Raw genomic sequence first — 18,844 nt, forward strand, 5'->3', positions numbered from 1 at the left:
TGCGATGTGCTTCCCTGGAAATCACAGAAAACTCAAAGTGTTATATTTTGAGTTTACACTTAAGCTGTACTTTCTTAAATTGGCCATTAACCACCCAGTTGTTCTTTTGCTGACTCCAGTCTGACATGGTGTGACCCTGTGATTGACTGGCGACCTGTCCAGGGCGTAACCCGCCTCTCGCCCAGTGTGAGCTGAGATGGGCTCCAGCCCCCCAGAGCCTCTAGAGTTTACTGTACGCGATATAGGTATGCATAGATGTACTGTTGTGTTTCCAACAAGTCCGCCACCCTAAACGACAATATACGCCACTTGTTCCTACCTGGACGATATAGGCAATGGATGCATAAATGTACTGTTGTGTTTCCAACAAGTCTAACCCTAAACAACAATATACGCCACTTGTTCCTACCTGGGAATACAACCCATAGGACCTCCCGCAGCACGCTCACAGTGGTTACAAAAATAAACGTGTTTTAGGTTGTAGAACAGTCATGGGTTCAAAAGAAAAGTTATGTTTCAAGCTGGAATTGAACATCAGTCACCTGTGGGAAATTCCTGTGTTTTCTGACCCATCCTCCTCCTCCTCACATGGACTTTATCACTTTGCTGACAAAGACAGACACTTTAGTTGTGTTAACCTTTATCCTGCAATACCGCTTTGTTTTTCCTTGATGAATAATGTAAACCAAATAATATGCTCTCCCTGTTTTCTGAAACATTATTTAAGGATTAATCATCCATTTACTAATGATGACTTAGAAAGCCAAATAGATTTATGGTACAAAATTTGGTATAGAGATTAAATAAAAGGATAAAATGATAATGTGAGGATGTGTTTAAAGGTTAGTTTGAAGACCTTTTTTTTTTGTTTCTGAGTGCTCTTACATTTTTCGCAGTGTAGACTAAATGATAAAGTGTATGTGTGTCTGTGAGGGGGAGGACGGAAGATGAGGAAGAGGGGAGGGGATGTTACCTACCTCAACTGAGATATAAATATAAAGACAGTGTGAAATGAAGGAAGGAATATATTTAATCTACTGTGACTGTGAATTCATCTGGACCAGAAATCACCTGTGTAAGTAATTAAGACTCATTTTGCTTAAAATTTGTTTTGGTAAATGTTTTCAGATATGTCAGAATCGTTAGGTTTTATCCCATTTGCTGTAAGTTTCAGTAGTGCTGAGCACTGTTGATACTGTTAACAGGAGCTGTATTATCACTTTCCTTTGACTGATCAGAATCTAACTCGTCAAACACACTGGATATGCATGACTTGATCATCAGTTTGTATAAAGTTATGGCACTGTTTTGACCAGTTTATTTGGTTATTTGTCACAATTTGTAACATTAACACATTTTGGTCACACTGGAAAGCCATAACATGTTTATAGAAAATTCTCACATAAAGTTTTATATAGATTACAGATGCAGTTTAGGGAAAATGTATAAAACACGATTTTAAGTATGCATGTGGTAGACAAGCCTGGTATCTTGTAGAAAAGAATAATCCCACTCACCATGATCATATTCAAGATTTCACTGAATCAGTCATTTGTCAAACAAGAGTTCCTCTTAACAAACTCTGTCAGTATCAGCAAAATGAAACTAGCTAAAATTAACTAGCTATAGTGAACCCACATGGTTCCAGTGGAGAATAAAGTATATACAGTGTATTTAAAGCTGAACAGATCATATTTTTATGAAAAGGGAACTCCACCAATTTTACACGTCAAATACTGGTTACAAGTCTCAGTGTCCTGCTACATATGTGAAAATAGGCTTTTGTGGTTCCAGAGGGAGCTGCTGAAACAGGTAAACTGCCTCAGGTGATGTCACTTGAGCCAGCGTCAGTTGGGGTTGAATTCTATAAATCTAAAATGTTGAAAATCTGGGGGTGTAGATGATAGTGAAACGTGAGCTTACCTGACCTCTGCAGCCTGCTCATCATGTCTGCTGAAGGCTAACAGCTCGAGGCTAGCTGCTACTAACATACAGGTACTTAAATTTATGTCCAGTCTGTCAGCTGTTGAATTGATTTCTGGGTAATGTTGATTTTGACAAGGAAGAAGCATGTGTGAAAAAAAAAGATATCTCTGGATTCTTGGTTGTTGAACTGTTCATCTCAAATGTTATAAAAATGCAGTGCCATATTGGTGGAGTACTTTTCTAACAATGGCTCAAGTGATTGTGTGTAATGTGATAAACGATGACAAACCCACAAAAAGTGACTGACCATTCTACAGTGCAGTGTTAAGTGTACATGATCGCCATAAGAAAGATACCACGAAGCTGACAGATACTTCTGACTTTTGTGTCCACTGACAAACAAGTATGGTCACAATTGGCTTAAAACCACCTTAAACAGATTCAAGTGGGACTCCAGATCACCTAGTAACAATGTCAGACGTGATCACTGTTGGAAGGCCAGAGTGACATCCGGAGCACTAATAGTTAAATAATTACACACAATTGCCTCTTCAAGTAAATGATCGTGTTTACAATCCGTGCCCATCATTTTGTATCCAAGCAAGCTTAACTTATTGAATCAGCTTTTCTCCACAGTATTACACAGGAATCAGTAAGACGTGCCAATGGGGCAGTTTACATCCAAACATCACATCCCTCGTATTCGTTTCACTGCAAATGAACCTAGGTACTCTCCACAACAACATAGCAGCCAGCAACACGATGGCAACCTCCAAATTCCTCCAACCATTGTCGTCTCAGATGCGGATTCAAGGTTTGTGTTGTTAGCTTCTAGCATCCGTTTTCACTTTCCAAATAACATTTTTTTAGACTTTTTAAATTTACCCAAATGGGGCCCAGTTAACCAAAGTGAAAACTGTTAACCCAGTTAACTTTGATGTTGTTCGTTTTATGCATGCCATGTAGAGTTCAAAAGAACTATATCACAATAGGTTTTTCCTGTCACAGATTTTTCATAACATTTTTCAGTAACATGTAACAACCATACTGTGCATCTAGTGCAATGTTAGCTCAATTTATTTTCTTATATTGAAAAAAAAAACACTTTTGCTTGCACATCCTGTATGACAGTGCGTCAGAACACCGAGGTTCAAGGATGGACCTGCGGAGGTCTTCATTCTATAGCACCTTAGACCTGGTGCCACATCTGGAGAACTATGCCAGCACCCTGCCACACCAGCAGTCAAGGGGCCGACCTTCTCTGGAGACTCTTCGCAAGGCATTTGAGGTAAGTTGTCCAACTCTGCAAACCATGCCTCAAAGAAACCTGCATCATCCAACTTAACAGACCCTATACTATATTTTAGCTGCTTCATGGCCTTGGAGAAAGTATGTGCTATATTCTTTTCAAGAAAGAGTAGTACAGATTACTGAAAAGAAGTACTTCAAAAACATTCTATTAAACGCATCTTTAATAAGTTCCATAAATACCATTAAATATTCAGGGCCAAAGTTGTGTTGGAAAACTCCACAATAATTGTAATTATTTTTAATTATGAAAATGTATATAATAGTTATATCAATGACTGGCCTGCTGTATGTACAGTATAGTATATCACTGATACTTTCATCCTTAGTTTTATGTACAGTATATACACTTTTTGAATTTTTGGGGTATGATTATGCCTGTCTTTAACCTTCTCAGAACAAAAAGTAAAAATGTGTGTGTGAAGTGCGAACCTTGATTTTGGGAAGTGCTTACAAAACCAACAAATTGTACTTGTGCCAACTTAAACTGTGCTTTTCCCAGGAAGACGATGCAGGAATTGAGGTTCCTGACACCACTGCAGGCTCAGTTAGCAGCCTGCCAGTCACTGACAGCGGAAATGGAGAGTCAAAAGGTCCGCAGGAGAAAGCTCCTGTTAGATTTGGCTGGGTGACTGGAGTCATGGTGAGTGTGCCTTGTGTGTATTTGAGCATACTGCACATACAGACTGCAAAACAGGGACAAGAGTGTCATGTGCAGCCTTTTTCTACAGGTTGAACACCTTACATATGAAACAGTGTTACAGACATTCATAGAGCTGGTTTTATTGAACTTTGCTTACAGATTCGTTGCATGCTGAATATCTGGGGAGTCATCCTGTTTCTTCGCTTGTCATGGATCATTTCTCAGGCAGGCATCTGTGAGTTATCTTTCTTGTTCCTGCAGAACGTTTGTGCTAGTTCTTTTTTGGGAAGTTAAAGCTGAACACACAACCTATGCTCCAAGAACTACGGTGGCCTATAAGTGCAATGATGAAACTGCTTTCCTCCATGAGAAAAATACATGCCTCAAATTAATAAGCACAGGCATGCTTTATTTTTTAAGTTTTTTCCAACTTTACTCATGTTTTATTTAATCATTTAGTTAGATTGTTTGTGATAAATCCTAGTGCTCCATATTACACAATATCCAAAGTGTGAAAGCTCTGTCAAGTCTTATTAAAAAAAGCCTCCTTCAAACTATTATCATGCCGTTTAAATCTCTGTCTTGACATATTAGTATTGCAATAATAATAAATTATACCTTCTCTTTTATCTCAGTGTTGACCTGCCTTATTATCCTGATGTCTGTGACGGTGACTTCTGTAACCGCTCTCTCTATCTCTGCCATCGCCACCAATGGGAGGGTGATCTCAGGTCAGTCATTTGCCTTTAAGAACAGAAAGTTGCACAGACAGAACATAAAGCAAATTGATGCTTAAATATATAAAATTATCATTTTGACATTATAATTTTTAATTTTTCTATACCGCTCAAAAACATAAAAAGAACAATATAACTACACAAGTCATGCATGTTTTCCATAGTTTCATGGGTACCTCAGTGCAGCCTTTTTATTCCTTTTTTTAGCATCTGTTCTTTGATAATAATCTTAGTCCTGTGTGGCTCTTCTGTGGGCTAAAATAATTTTCAGGTGGGGCCTATTTCATGATCTCCCGCTCTCTGGGCCCTGAAATCGGTGGACCAATTGGGATGGTTTTTTCCTTTGCCAACGCTCTCGCTTGTGCACTTAACACTGTGGGCTTTGCAGAGGTGGTCTGTGATTTAATGCAGGTACTTATTATGCTTTTTACTTTTTACAGAGCTTTTGTTTGTTTCATTTTTCCGATTATGTCATTTGGCTTTAACAGGTTTCTTCTTCCTGTTAGAATCTGCCAACCTGAAATGAACAAGCTGTTTTTACAAAGTCATATACAGTATAAAGGATTTTTAAAAATAGCTGATGCAAAATAACTTGCATACCAGAATATTACCGTGTTCTTATGCATGTGTGAATAATTTGGTTGATTAATGTAGGAGTTTGGTGTCGTCATGGTTGATGAAGACAATGATGTGCGTATTGTGGGTGTGATCACGGTGACTATGCTTCTGCTCATTTCACTGGCTGGGATGGAGTGGGAGTCAAAGGTGAGCACATCCTGTCCTGTCTCACTTTAATCTTTGGAAATGACCTCCAAATCACCTTATGTTTAACTTTCTCATACCTTTCCCTTTTTTCTCCTCTCTCCATCTGGCTCTGTCTCTCAGACCCAGATTTTATTCTTCATAGTTCTCATGGTCTCATTTACCAACTACTTTGTGGGCACGTTCATCCCTCCCAGTCCAGAGAAACAGGCCCAAGGCATCTTTGGATACCGGAGTGAGTTTAAGTTTCTCAGAACAAACTACTGTCAGCAGCATTGTTGATCACTTATTTTAATATATTGTAGAGATCGTTATATTGATTTTCATTTAAAAAACAGAAGAATTTATCATACTTTTTTGAATTTTTAAAACAACAAAAGATCTGATGCAGTAATGGGAGAACCATTTAATCAGCATCAAGCATCAGCTCTTCAATTCCCACAATTCCTTCTTCTTTGCCACCAGAAGACATTATATCAAGTCATTTTTGCCACTTTCTACAGGTTATGTCAATATCATTTTTACTATATACTGAATTTTATGTATTTTAAGTCTATTTTTTGTTCCCTGTCACTAGGTGAGATCTTCTTAGAAAACCTGAAGGCAGACTGGAGAAATGGAAATGATTTTTTCCACATGTTTGCCGTTTTCTTCCCCTCTGCTATTGGCATCCTGTCTGGAGCCAACATCTCTGGAGACCTCAAAGTATGTCAAGAAAGACAGCAGAGGCACTGTATACCAATAACAGTTGTATTAGTGTTGATCTGTGTATCCTTTACTTTTTGCAGGACCCTGCCACTGCTATCCCCAAAGGTACCCTCATGGCCATTTTCTGGACAACACTCAGTTATATAGGAATTTCAGCAACTATTGGTAAGATGCTGGTTTTAACATACTTTGATTCTGTGTGGATTTGTCTCTTCTGCCTTTCTATCTAATATTAATGTTTACTTCGACAAAACAACAAAGGTGAAATACTGTGATAACCTGCATCAAGTGAGTTTCAAGGGTCTAAAAGCTGATCTCCCTTCTGCTCTAGGGGCGTGTGTCATACGGGACGCTTCTGGTAATGTAACTGACATACTGACCTCGAACATCACTGACGGCTGTGTGGGTGTGGGTTGTAACCTGGGCTGGAACTTCACGAAGTGCAAACTGTCAGACTCCTGCCAGTATGGTCTGGCCAATAATTCAAAGGTAGTCTAGTTGCAGAAGTATTCATCATGGAATAAACGTATCTTTTTAATCTCGCTACTCTTACACTGGGTTACTGAAATTTAACGGTTTTCCTTAAATGATGGTGTTTATATTAAGTGTTCACAAATTTGAGTGGTATTGAGGAACAAGTGAAGAAATGGTAAGGAAAAGCCGGATTAATACATTTTTTGTTTATACATTGTTTTGTTTCGTAATTAACTCTTAATCCAACCAGGTACTGGGCCAGGTTTCAGGTTTTTACTACCTCATCACTGCTGGTGTCTTTGCGGCCAGTTTGTCATCCGCTCTCGGCTTCCTCGTCTCTGCTCCTAAAGTGTTTCAGGTGAGAGAGACGGGCAAAATCAGTGCTAAAATGCCTGATACATCTATAAATGCCACTTTTCTTAACAAAACAACCAATTTTTGTAATTAAAACCCAGCTTTAATAAACGGGAGAGTTGCATTTTTCTTCTTTTAAATGTGATTTAATGCATCCTTGTGTGCTGACAAAAAAAAACATTTTTGTGTTTCCAATTCAAAAGGTTATACTTACTTACTTAGTTTCACTTTCTGGATTTTGTGTATCTAGAATGGAAACCAATATAATGAAACATGTTTTACACTGTCTCATTGCATGTTTGTATTTTAAACACTGTAATAATTAATCATTTGACACTTCCAACTAAAGACAAACTGACTTTTTGTGCATTAGAATTTGACATTGTTGGACAGCCACACTGCTTTAAGAGAGAAACTGCACCATATTTTTAACATGTCATTTCTGGACAATTTAAACTTGAATATACTGATACATATATTTAATATTAATCATATTCATATGCATTCTTATGGTACTGTAATAGTATTGCTATACTATAATTATTTAAAACATATATTTAGTGAAGTCTAACAAAGAAGAATTTTTATTTAAATCATATTTTCTGCTTTTTATCTGCCAGTGTCTGTGCAGAGACAAAATATACCCATACATTGGGTTCTTTGCAAAGGGTTATGGGAAAAATGATGAGCCACTCCGGGCCTATATCCTCTGCTACCTGATTGCTGTGGTCTTCATTCTCATTGGTGGGTGTGATCTAATATTGTTGCCATTTTGTTACTAAAACTATTGTTCTTATGTGCTAATGTCTTCAATAAAATGTGTTTTTGGTAAATGGATTGTATTTTATATAGCGCTTTCTCACAGTGTGTTGCACTGGCCAAAGTGCTTTACAGAGGATTATACACCATTCACACACAACATTCACACACCGATGACGACAGGCTGCCACGCAACGGCACTAATCAAGCCACCGGGAGCAATTCGGGGTTCAGTGTCTTGCTCAGGGACACTTAGGCATGCGGGGGAGACTGTGAGTTGAACCACCAACTTCCTGGTCGGGAGACGACTGCACTACCACAGCCACCTTCTTAGAATTAAGGAGGAAACAGCTTAAGGAGTTTTTATAGTTTGCGATTACTGCTTTGTAATGTGTTGCTGATTTCTCCCCCCATTTCATTATAGGTAAGCTGAACATCATCGCACGCTTGATTTCCAACTTCTTCTTGTGTTCCTACTGCCTCATCAACTTCAGCTGCTTTCACGCCTCAATCACCAACTCCCCTGGTGAGTTTCCTACTCACATGCTGCAATGCATTACAGACAAGACTAGACAAAAGTCTTCCAGAGTAAATGACAAACCTGGCTGTCATTGCCTTACAATGTTACCCATACTGTATGACCTTTTTCCGTTTGGCCACCGCTAAGCATGGTTTTGTGGAGCTCTAACAAAGTAACACATTTGAAAGTTATGCAATCTGCTAGCACATTATTTCATGTCTTTCCTGATGTACAGAAGATTAGGACCTTTGATTTAAGGAGGCAGATGTTTTCTTTATAGCTTTTTGGATTTTGTTCAAATTTAGTCAAGCTTTTCGACACATTTTTAAATGTAAAATGGGTTGAATGACTAGAGACGGTCACTTGATTTCTGGACCACATTCAAGCTCACAAAGGTGTGAACATTTGATAGAGAGATGAACTGGGCTATAGCTGTGCTTCAATAACAGCTCTCTGATAACCTGTTCCAGTGATACCCTGCCTCTTGCCCAGTGCTGTGGGATAAGCCTCTTGCTGCTCTTTATTAGATATGTAAAACAAAACCATCAAACCATCAAAGCTCAAGCTCCTCTTATTCTTACTGTCGTCACTGTAGGTTGGAGGCCTTCATTTCACTACTACAGTAAATGGACGGCTTTGTTTGGAGCAGTCATCTCTGTAGTGCTGATGTTCCTCTTGACTTGGTGGGCTGCTCTCATGACCTTCAGCATCATCTTCTTCCTGTTTGGATATGTCAACTACACCAAGCCAAGTGAGTGGAAAACCAAAATACATACAGTATACTAAAATTCAAATATGTTCTGATTATTTGCCCTATTCTTTTACATTTGCTGCTCAGTTTTTTCATATGCACCTCACTTGTGTTTTTTAAATCCAGAGGCAAACTGGGGTTCATCGGTCCAGGCAGGTACCTACAACATGGCTTTGTCATACTCTGTCTCTCTTTCTGGAGTGGAGGATCATGTCAAGAATTTTAGGTGAGTGACCAGACGTTTTAGTTATATCATGTATCAGTTCTCCTCAAATCACATGTCAGCTGATAATATAGTATATAAGCAGCCCAACAGTATACAGTGGGTATGGAAAGTATTCAAACCCCCTTAAATTTTTCACTCTGTTATATTGCAGCCATATGCTAAAATCATTTAAGTTTATTTTTTTCCTCATTAATGTACACACAGCACCCCATATTGACAGAAAAACACAGAATGTTGACATTTTTGCAGATTTATTAAAAAAGAAAAACTGAAATATCACATGGTCATAAGTATTCAGACCCTTTGCTGTGACACTCATATTTAACTTAGGTGCTGTCCATTTCTTCTGATCATCCCTGAGATGGTTCTACACCTTCATTTGAGTCCAGCTGTGTTTGATTATACTGATTGGACATGATTAGGAAAGCCACACACCTGTCTATATAAGACCCTACAGCTCACAGTGCACGTCAGAGCAAATGAGAATCATGAGGTCAAAGGAACTGCCTGAAGAGCTCAGAGACACAATTGTGGCAAGGCACAGATCTGGCCAAGGTTACAAAAAAAATTTCTGCTGCACTTAAGGTGCCTAAGAGCACAGTGGCCTCCATAATCCTTAAATGGAAGACGTTTGGGACGACCAGAACCCTTCCTAGAGCTGGCCGTCCGGCCAAACTGAGCTATCAGGGGAGAAGAGCCTTGGTGAGAGAGGTACAGAAGAACCCAAAGATGACTGTGGCTGAGCTCCAGAGATGCAGTCGGGAGATGGGAGAAAGTTGTAGAAAGTCAACCATCACTGCAGCCCCCCACCAGTCGGGGCTTTAGGGCAGAGTGGCCCGAAAACCAGGCACTGCTCATCACCTGTCCAATACAGTCCCAACAGTGAAGCATGGTGGTGGCAGCATCCTGCTATGGGGGTGTTTTTCAGCTGCAGGGGCAGGACGACTGGTTGCAATCGAGGGAAGGGTGAATGCGGCCAAGTACAGGGATATCCTGGACGAAAACCTTCTCCAGAGTGCTCGGGACCTCAGACTGGGCCGAAGGTTCACCTTCCAACAAGACAATGACCCTAAGCACACAGCTAAAATAACGAAGGAGTGGCTTTACAACAACTCTGTGACTGTTCTTGAATGGCCCAGCCAGAGCCCTGACTTAAACCCAATTGAGCATCTCTGGAGAGACCTGAAAATGGCTGTCCACCAACGTTTACCATCCAACCTGACAGCACTGGAGAGGATCTGCAAGGAGGAATGGCAGAGGATCCCCAAATGCAGGTGTGAAAAACTTGTTGCATCATTCCCAAAAAGACTCATGGCTGTATTAGCTCAAAAGGGTGCTTCTACTAAATACTAAATAAAGGGTCTGAATACTTATGACCATGTGATATTTCAGTTTTTCTTTTTTAATAAATCTGCAAAAATGTCAAACATTCTGTGTTTTTCTGTCAATATGGGGTGCTGTGTGTACATTAATGAGGAAAAAAATGAACTTAAATGATTTTAGCATATGGCTGCAATATAACAAAGAGTGAAAAATTTAAGGGGGTTTGAATACTTTCTGTACCCATTGTATGTCTAATCAATTTTAAGTAGAACATTACATTTGAATTAGTAGAACAATATTGCATTAATATTTAATCTTGTGGAGTTGGATATCAGTGGTGATGGTGTTGATTTAAACTTTGTCTGTTGGTCCTCATCTCTGTTCTCTGGTGTGTTCTTCCAGGCCACAGTGTCTTGTCCTGACTGGGCCCCCAAACCAGCGACCTGCTCTGGTAGACTTTGTTGGATCCTTCACCAAGCACATAAGCCTCATGATCTGTGGAGACATCATCACGGTCGGTCCTTCAGCCTCACCAGTTTTGTTCCTTACAGCAGCTGCTCATCACTTTGACTGGTGTTGTTGAATGTCTTTCACCTTCATTTGTGTCTGTCCTGATGTTGCCTTGTTGTGTAAAGATATTATTGAATTCCTGCCTCCTCTAGGAACAGGAGAGGCAGACTCGACCACACGACGCCACAGACAGCATGGTGAAGTGGATGAAAAAGAGGAAGGTGTGCTCGTTTTATACTCCTTTCACTGCAGAGAGCCTCAGAGTTGGAGCTCGACACTTGTTACAGGTACAGCTACAGCTATTTGAGAAGCTGGATGTGTTTATCTGTGGGAAGTTTTACAGCTTTAAATGTTCAAAACACATTTACTGGGAATCTGTCTGGCTTCAAATTATAGCCTTTTAAAGTTACATTATCTCATCCTTTCCATTGTTATATCTCTTGTTCACACCCATTCTCATTTAGTTTTCACCTTATTTAATACAACATTTAAACATACCGTATGTCTCACTGTAAAACCTGTGACTCTCAATATACATGCTCACAGTGTGTTTTCATTTGCTCTAATCTGCCATTTCATAAGGCCTCTGGTCTCGGCAAACTGAAGCCCAACACTCTGGTCTTGGGCTTCAAGTCAAACTGGAGAGAAAGTTGTCCTGAAAGCATTGAAGATTACATCAACACCATATAGTAAGTTGGTCCTTATTAATGGTGCATTTTGAAGAGGAAACAAATTTTCCTGGATTCCAAAGAAAAGCAAGTTTCTTTACAAGATTTTCAGTGCGTTACTTAAGAGAGACATTTATCTGCCCATACTTTAACATATTTGAAATATGCAGCAACGTCAGTTTTCTTCCCTTGAGTTGTCACAATATCAACAGTTTAAGTTTACTGGGTCTCATCCCCCCCCCTCATTGTTGTTTTGTCTAGTAACACCTTTGACTCCAACTACTGTTTATGTATCTTGAGGATGATGGACGGGCTGGATATCTTTGAGTTTGATTTTGAAGGTTTGAAATCTATACCTTTAATGTTTGTCTGCTTTTATACAAAATTGCATGTATATTTTTACAAAATAAAAAAAAACAGCAGTGGTTGAGAATGTAATTTCTGTTCTTTAGAAAACCAGGGCTTTGAATCTGAATCAGTAGAAAATGACAACCAGCCATCTCCTGAGAGACAGTCAGGTGAGTTCTCACTGTACATATTCACATTAGATTAGATTTTGTGGACAATGTTTTGACTGACAGTACATTACATATCACTACATACATTTAAAAAGATTGTTGTGAGATGTATTTTGATGCTGCATAAGTTGCCAAATGTGTCTCCATGAATTTCATGGAAATATACATAACATATAATAACTCCAATGAACTAGACTCAAACCACCTTGTCCATATTTTATTTATATAGTGACACCTCAGAATGCATAAATAATATTGTAAATATATCATCTGCCCCCACTCTTCACTGCTCCTCCTCTTGTTGTCACAGTTGAGGACCTCTCTGATAAAGGCTACAGTGATCAGATCAAGTCCGTGTTCCAGAGTGACCAGGGAAAGAAGACCATCGACGTCTACTGGATCGCTGATGATGGAGGTGAGCCCAAAGAGGGTTTACAAGTACAAAAACATTGGTTCTATGTTGACTTACTAGTTTGTGTACAATGTCAAATGCCTATAAAAGGGATACATAGGGATGGGATAAAATTCTCTATAGCCAGCTCAGTTAAAATAAAACCCACTGGGCTTGTCACCTTCTATCCTCCGGTAATGTCTTTTAGCCATTTCCTAAGGCGCTGTCTTTCTCTTCTTCTTCTTCTCTTTAAAGGTCTGACTCTGCTGGTACCTTACCTGCTCACCAGGAGAAAACGCTGGCGCAGCAGCAAGGTCAGGGTCTTCATCGTGGGAGATGAACAGAACATGGACGAACGCCTCAAAGAGTAGGTTGTCTCTGGTTAACCTTCTGGGATAACTGTTAGTATTTGTATTTTTAATAATTGTATTTTCAAACACTGGAGAATCCACCAAACTTGAATTACCTGAATTATGAGCAAACGTTGTTGAGCAAGACAGCTTCCCGTCCTGGTGCACACCGAAAACCTTTAAAGATAACAGTTTTGGTCATGTCTCTGTACATTTTTGTCCCTGTAAAGTTTTCTTGAGCTGCAAAAATAATTTACTTCAAAAATCCAAATACAGTACAGAGAAGTAATCTTAGAAAATCATTTATTCTAAATTCCATATATTCGGTCATGCAGGGTGTTTGAATTGAAAAGACTTAATCTTGAGGATTTAGTGTAATACAAAGAAATATCAGATTTCCCCCTCCAGTCCTGTTGCATGATGTGCATAATGATCTGTGGAAAGAAATGTAAACATTTTGACTGTTGTTTCTTTTAGGATGATCGCACTGCTGAAGAGATTCCGTCTGGATTTTAATGACGTTATTGTCATGACTGACAGTGAGAAGCGTCCACACTCGAAGAAGTATGCTGCCAAAACTCTTGCATTCGCCTTCAGTGTTAGAACATACACTGAAAACTGAATAGTTGTAGTGATAGTGGAAGAAATCAGCCTAATAATGATTACAAATGACGCATTTTAAAATCTACTGTGTGCAATACACCATGTGTTATGAATGTTAGGATGACTTCAAAGAATACAGATCTAGATCTCCGTAGTTTTTGTAGATTTTAGCTCATTGACCTCTGTCCTGTTGTTCTTGTTCCTGCTCAGCCTGAGTAGGTTTGTGGACAACGTTGCTCCCTTCAGGCTAAATGATGAACAGCAGGATGGTATCTCAGTGGAGGAGCTTAGACAAAGTGTCCCGTGGAAAATATCTGACAAGCAGTTTGAGGCCTTCAGACTTAAGGTATTTAGGGTGTACACTTGTTGTGGCTAACCCAAGATGCTGTCCCTTATAATGTCATCTGCTGTGTCAAATGCCTCCATACATGAGATCTTTCAGTTGCTTGTCCCTATATGACAGATTGTTGCATATTTTTTCTCCTTTCATAGTCTGAGAGAAAAGTGAGACTGAATGAAATCATTCGGAGGAATTCACAACAAGCTGCTCTCGTGCTTGTGTGAGTACACAGTTTGTATTATTAGTTAAGTTTTGGACATGAAGGATTAAGAAGAATATGACATCAAGACTTACCAGACGTACAATACTGCACAATTTAACTTAGAAGAAGAAAGTACTCATTTCTGATATATAGTGTGAAGTGTCTATATCCTGCCATAGCCCAATTAGATGTGTATCTATAACACAACTATACTCTTGTGAATGAGTGGCCTTAATCTCTCTCTCTCTAGTTTTGTCTTTGCTTCGCAGGCTTTGCAATGCAAATATACATGAATACAGGCCTCTGTAACAGTTTTGGGGGTGAAAATAATACATGTCTAATGTCACAGGGATGTCAAATTATATACACAGCTACCAGGCAATGGCTATTTTTATGCAGTGTGATTCAGACAAAACAAAGGGAAGGAAGCGATTTAATCTCTTACTGCAAAAACATAGCATGCACTAATTTGACTGTTTAATGGTTTCGTTGTAGGTGAAGTACAAGCAGTGTTTGTTCTTATTCTGTTTTATGTGTTCTGTTCATGTAAATGTGGTGGTGTTTCCAGGAGCCTTCCTGTGCCACAGAGCGACTGCCCCAGTGCTCTGTACATGGCCTGGCTGGATGCTCTGACGTGCGGCCTCCACTGCCCTGCTTTGCTGATAAGAGGAAACCAGCAGAATGTTCTCACTTTCTACTGCCAGTAAATATGTCTCCGAAGAAAATGTGTTTTATCGTGGACGTCAGTAGATGCCAGGTACCTTGTTGTGTAAAAATAATATTGAATTCCTGCCTCCTCTAGGAGCAGGAGAGGCAGACTCGACCACACGACGCCACAGACAGCATGGTGAAGTGGATGAAGAAGAGGAAGGTGTGCTCGTTTTATACTCCTTTCACTGCAGAGAGCCTCAGAGTTGGAGCTCGACACTTGTTACAGGTACAGCTACAGCTATTTGAGAAGCTGGATGTGTTTATCTGTGGGAAGTTTTACTACTTTAAATGTACAAAACACATTTAATAGGAATTTAGCTTGATTGCAGGTTTAACAAAGTTGTCACATGCTTGTAATTTTCAGAGATGGTAATTAGTTTGCTTCAGTGCCCACAGGTGGCTGTACTGTAACATTGCTGTTACAAATTATTTGTTTTTACCTCCACTTTCATTCATTTCTCACAACATCTATTACTTTCTAATTATTTCTTTTAAAGAACATTGAATCATATTGTTTTTCTCACTGTAAGACCTGAGCCTGCCCATGTAGTACATGTACTTCCAGTATGTTTTTGACCCTAAAACACTCTGTTCTCATTCACCATTTCTTAAGGCCTCTGGTCTCGGCAAACTGAAGCCCAACACTCTGGTCCTGGGCTTCAAGTCAAACTGGAGGGAGACTGCTCCTGAAAGCACAGTAGATTATATTAACACTATATAGTAAGTTGGTCCTTATTAATGGTGCATTGTAAAGAGAACAGATTTGCAGGGCCTTCAGGTGGATTTTTAACATGTTTTTATGGTCTTGCTGGAAATAAAAGATTGTATATATAGTAAGGTTACTGAATCACAATTTTGCACAGACCTTTAAAAAACATGTTAACTTATCCCTTGTCTACTGCTGTTCTATGACCTAGTGATACCTTTGACCACAACTACAGTCTATGTATCCTGAGGATGATGGACGGCCTCGATATCTACAGCCACTATGAATTTGAAGGTTAGAAATCTACATTTCCACAATGTCTTTGAATGTTCTCCATGTGATTTTTATTTACAATATGACACCTTTTGTGCACCATTGAAAGATAAAATATCTTTGTTCCAGTGAACCACGGGTTTGAGTCTGATGAATATGCAGAAAATGACCACAAGGAACATAGTGAGATGAAATCAGGTGAGCACTTAACTGTACAGGTTTACATGTTGTTGGGACACCGCATTGACTTGCGCTCATTTCTGTAGAATTTGCTGCTGCTGGAAACAATGTGACATGTTCCCCTGAGCCTTGCATAAGCAAATATAATCCTAGTCTATAGTTGAGCCATTAACAACAAAGCCAACCCACCGTTAGGTCAGTGAATACAAACTCAGACTTTGCAGGAAAAAACATTTATTGTAAAAACAGGTTTGTAGTGATGGCATTAGCCTGCAGTTTACTCCACATGATTTTGTTTCATTTAAACTTAAATTTATTACCCTTCCCCTAATTCTCTGAGGAGCCCCACTGCAACACTGTCACCCATAAAGAACCACAGTTAAAATGAATAAAATTATTGGCCCCACTCTTCACTGCTGCTCCTCTTGTTGTCACAGTTGAGGACATCTCAGACAAAGACGACAGCGATCAGACCAGGACAGTGTTTCAGAGTGACCAGGGGAAGAAAACCATTGACATCTACTGGATCGCTGATGATGGAGGTGAGCACAGAGAGGGGTTTGATCAAAACAAGCACAATACATCGGTTTTCCACCCATCATCTAAAGCACTTATCCTGTAGGGTTGTGGAGGTACACCGGTTATGTCAGCTTATTATGATGTGTGCATCAAATGCATGATGAAGAATGGGGATGATAATCTATATAGCAACCTCAGTAAAAAAAAAAATAAGAAAGAACTTCAAGATATTAGGATGATCAACTTTAACCCTCAGTGGTGTCCTCTTTGGTTTTTGGATAAAGGGCAGTCTTCATCTCTTCCCTCCTGACAGCCACAAATCTAAGTTGTCTTTTTTTTTTCTTAAGTGCGGTCTTTGTTGTCATCTTACCTTTAAAGGTCTGACTCTGCTGGTACCTTACCTGCTCACCAGGAGAAAACGCTGGCGCAGCAGCAAGGTCAGGGTCTTCATCGTGGGAGATGAACAGAACATGGACGAACGCCTCAAAGAGTAGGTTGTCTCTGGTTAACCTTCTGGGATAACTGTTAGTATTTGTATTTTTAATAATTGTATTTTCAAACACTGGAGAATCCACCAAACTTGAATTACCTGAATTATGAGCAAACGTTGTTGAGCAAGACAGCTTCCCGTCCTGGTGCACACCGAAAACCTTTAAAGATAACAGTTTTGGTCATGTCTCTGTACATTTTTGTCCCTGTAAAGTTTTCTTGAGCTGCAAAAATAATTTACTTCAAAAATCCAAATACAGTACAGAGAAGTAATCTTAGAAAATCATTTATTCTAAATTCCATATATTCGGTCATGCAGGGTGTTTGAATTGAAAAGACTTAATCTTGAGGATTTAGTGTAATACAAAGAAATATCAGATTTCCCCCTCCAGTCCTGTTGCATGATGTGCATAATGATCTGTGGAAAGAAATGTAAACATTTTGACTGTTGTTTCTTTTAGGATGATCGCACTGCTGAAGAGATTTCGTCTGGATTTTAATGACGTTATTGTCATGACTGACAGTGAGAAGCGTCCACACTCGAAGAAGTATGCTGCCAAAACTCTTGCATTCGCCTTCAGTGTTAGAACATACACTGAAAACTGAATAGTTGTAGTGATAGTGGAAGAAATCAGCCTAATAATGATTACAAATGACGCATTTTAAAATCTACTGTGTGCAATACACCATGTGTTATGAATGTTAGGATGACTTCAAAGAATACAGATCTAGATCTCCGTAGTTTTTGTAGATTTTAGCTCATTGACCTCTGTCCTGTTGTTCTTGTTCCTGCTCAGCCTGAGTAGGTTTGTGGACAACGTTGCTCCCTTCAGGCTAAATGATGAACAGCAGGATGGTATCTCAGTGGAGGAGCTTAGACAAAGTGTCCCGTGGAAAATATCTGACAAGCAGTTTGAGGCCTTCAGACTTAAGGTATTTAGGGTGTACACTTGTCGTGGCTAACCCAAGACGCTGTCCCTTATAATGTCATCTGCTGTGTCAAATGCCTCCATACATGAGATCTTTCAGTTGCTTGTCCCTATATGACAGATTGTTGCATATTTTTTCTCCTTTCATAGTCTGAGAGAAAAGTGAGACTGAATGAAATCATTCGGAGGAATTCACAACAAGCTGCTCTCGTGCTTGTGTGAGTACACAGTTTGTATTATTAGTTAAGTTTTGGACATGAAGGATTAAGAAGAATATGACATCAAGACTTACCAGATGTACAATACTGCACAATTTAACTTAGAAGAAGAAAGTACTCATTTCTGATATATAGTGTGAAGTGTCTATATCCTGCCATAGCCCAATTAGATGTGTATCTATAACACAACTATACTCTTGTGAATGAGTGGCCTTAATCTCTCTCTCTCTAGTTTTGTCTTTGCTTCGCAGGCTTTGCAATGCAAATATACATGAATACAGGCCTCTGTAACAGTTTTGGGGGTGAAAATAATACATGTCTAATGTCACAGGGATGTCAAATTATATACACAGCTACCAGGCAATGGCTATTTTTATGCAGTGTGATTCAGACAAAACAAAGGGAAGGAAGCGATTTAATCTCTTGCTGCAAAAACATAGCATGCACTAATTTGACTGTTTAATGGTTTCGTTGTAGGTGAAGTACAAGCAGTGTTTGTTCTTATTCTGTTTTATGTGTTCTGTTCATGTAAATGTGGTGGTGTTTCCAGGAGCCTTCCTGTGCCACAGAGCGACTGCCCCAGTGCTCTGTACATGGCCTGGCTGGATGCTCTGACCTGCGGCCTCCACTGCCCTGCTTTGCTGATAAGAGGAAACCAGCAGAATGTTCTCACTTTCTACTGCCAGTAAATATGTCTCCGAAGAAAATGTGTTTTATCGTGGACGTCAGTAGATGCCAGGTATACG

The 18,844-nt window shown here is 39.5% G+C and overlaps 1 protein-coding gene across 1 annotated transcript; it reads left to right on the forward strand.

The window, feature by feature from the left end:
* Positions 1-3,082: 3,082 nt before the first annotated feature.
* LOC109952882 (solute carrier family 12 member 3-like) lies at positions 3,083-18,844 on the forward strand. Its single transcript, XM_020588191.1, has 26 exons — positions 3,083-3,214; positions 3,737-3,877; positions 4,037-4,112; positions 4,513-4,608; positions 4,886-5,025; positions 5,269-5,379; positions 5,500-5,611; positions 5,954-6,081; positions 6,165-6,249; positions 6,416-6,573; positions 6,809-6,916; positions 7,533-7,656; positions 8,096-8,197; positions 8,787-8,942; positions 9,069-9,168; positions 10,894-11,064; positions 11,195-11,288; positions 11,584-11,690; positions 15,702-15,784; positions 15,893-15,961; positions 16,381-16,485; positions 16,841-16,952; positions 17,413-17,499; positions 17,749-17,884; positions 18,031-18,098; positions 18,649-18,844. The coding sequence occupies exons 1-26, from the start codon at positions 3,083-3,085 to the stop codon at positions 18,785-18,787; spliced, it is 2,940 nt and encodes a 979-aa protein (XP_020443847.1). The 3' UTR covers positions 18,788-18,844.

This window comes from Monopterus albus, unplaced genomic scaffold (genome assembly GCF_001952655.1).
Source record: "Monopterus albus unplaced genomic scaffold, M_albus_1.0 scaffold510.1, whole genome shotgun sequence".
Classification (NCBI taxonomy): Eukaryota; Metazoa; Chordata; class Actinopteri; order Synbranchiformes; family Synbranchidae; genus Monopterus; species Monopterus albus.

What these genes read in the sequence shown, in the direction of transcription:
- LOC109952882 (XM_020588191.1), top strand. Translation starts at nt 3,083, where the DNA reads ATGGACCTGCGGAGGTCTTCATTCTATAGCACCTTAGACCTGGTGCCA. An exon ending in ACATCTCTGGAGACCTCAAA is followed by an intron (nt 6,082 to 6,164) that starts GTATGTCAAGAA and finishes TACTTTTTGCAG; the next exon opens with GACCCTGCCACTGCTATCCC. An exon ending in CAAGCTGCTCTCGTGCTTGT is followed by an intron (nt 18,099 to 18,648) that starts GTGAGTACACAG and finishes TGGTGTTTCCAG; the next exon opens with GAGCCTTCCTGTGCCACAGA.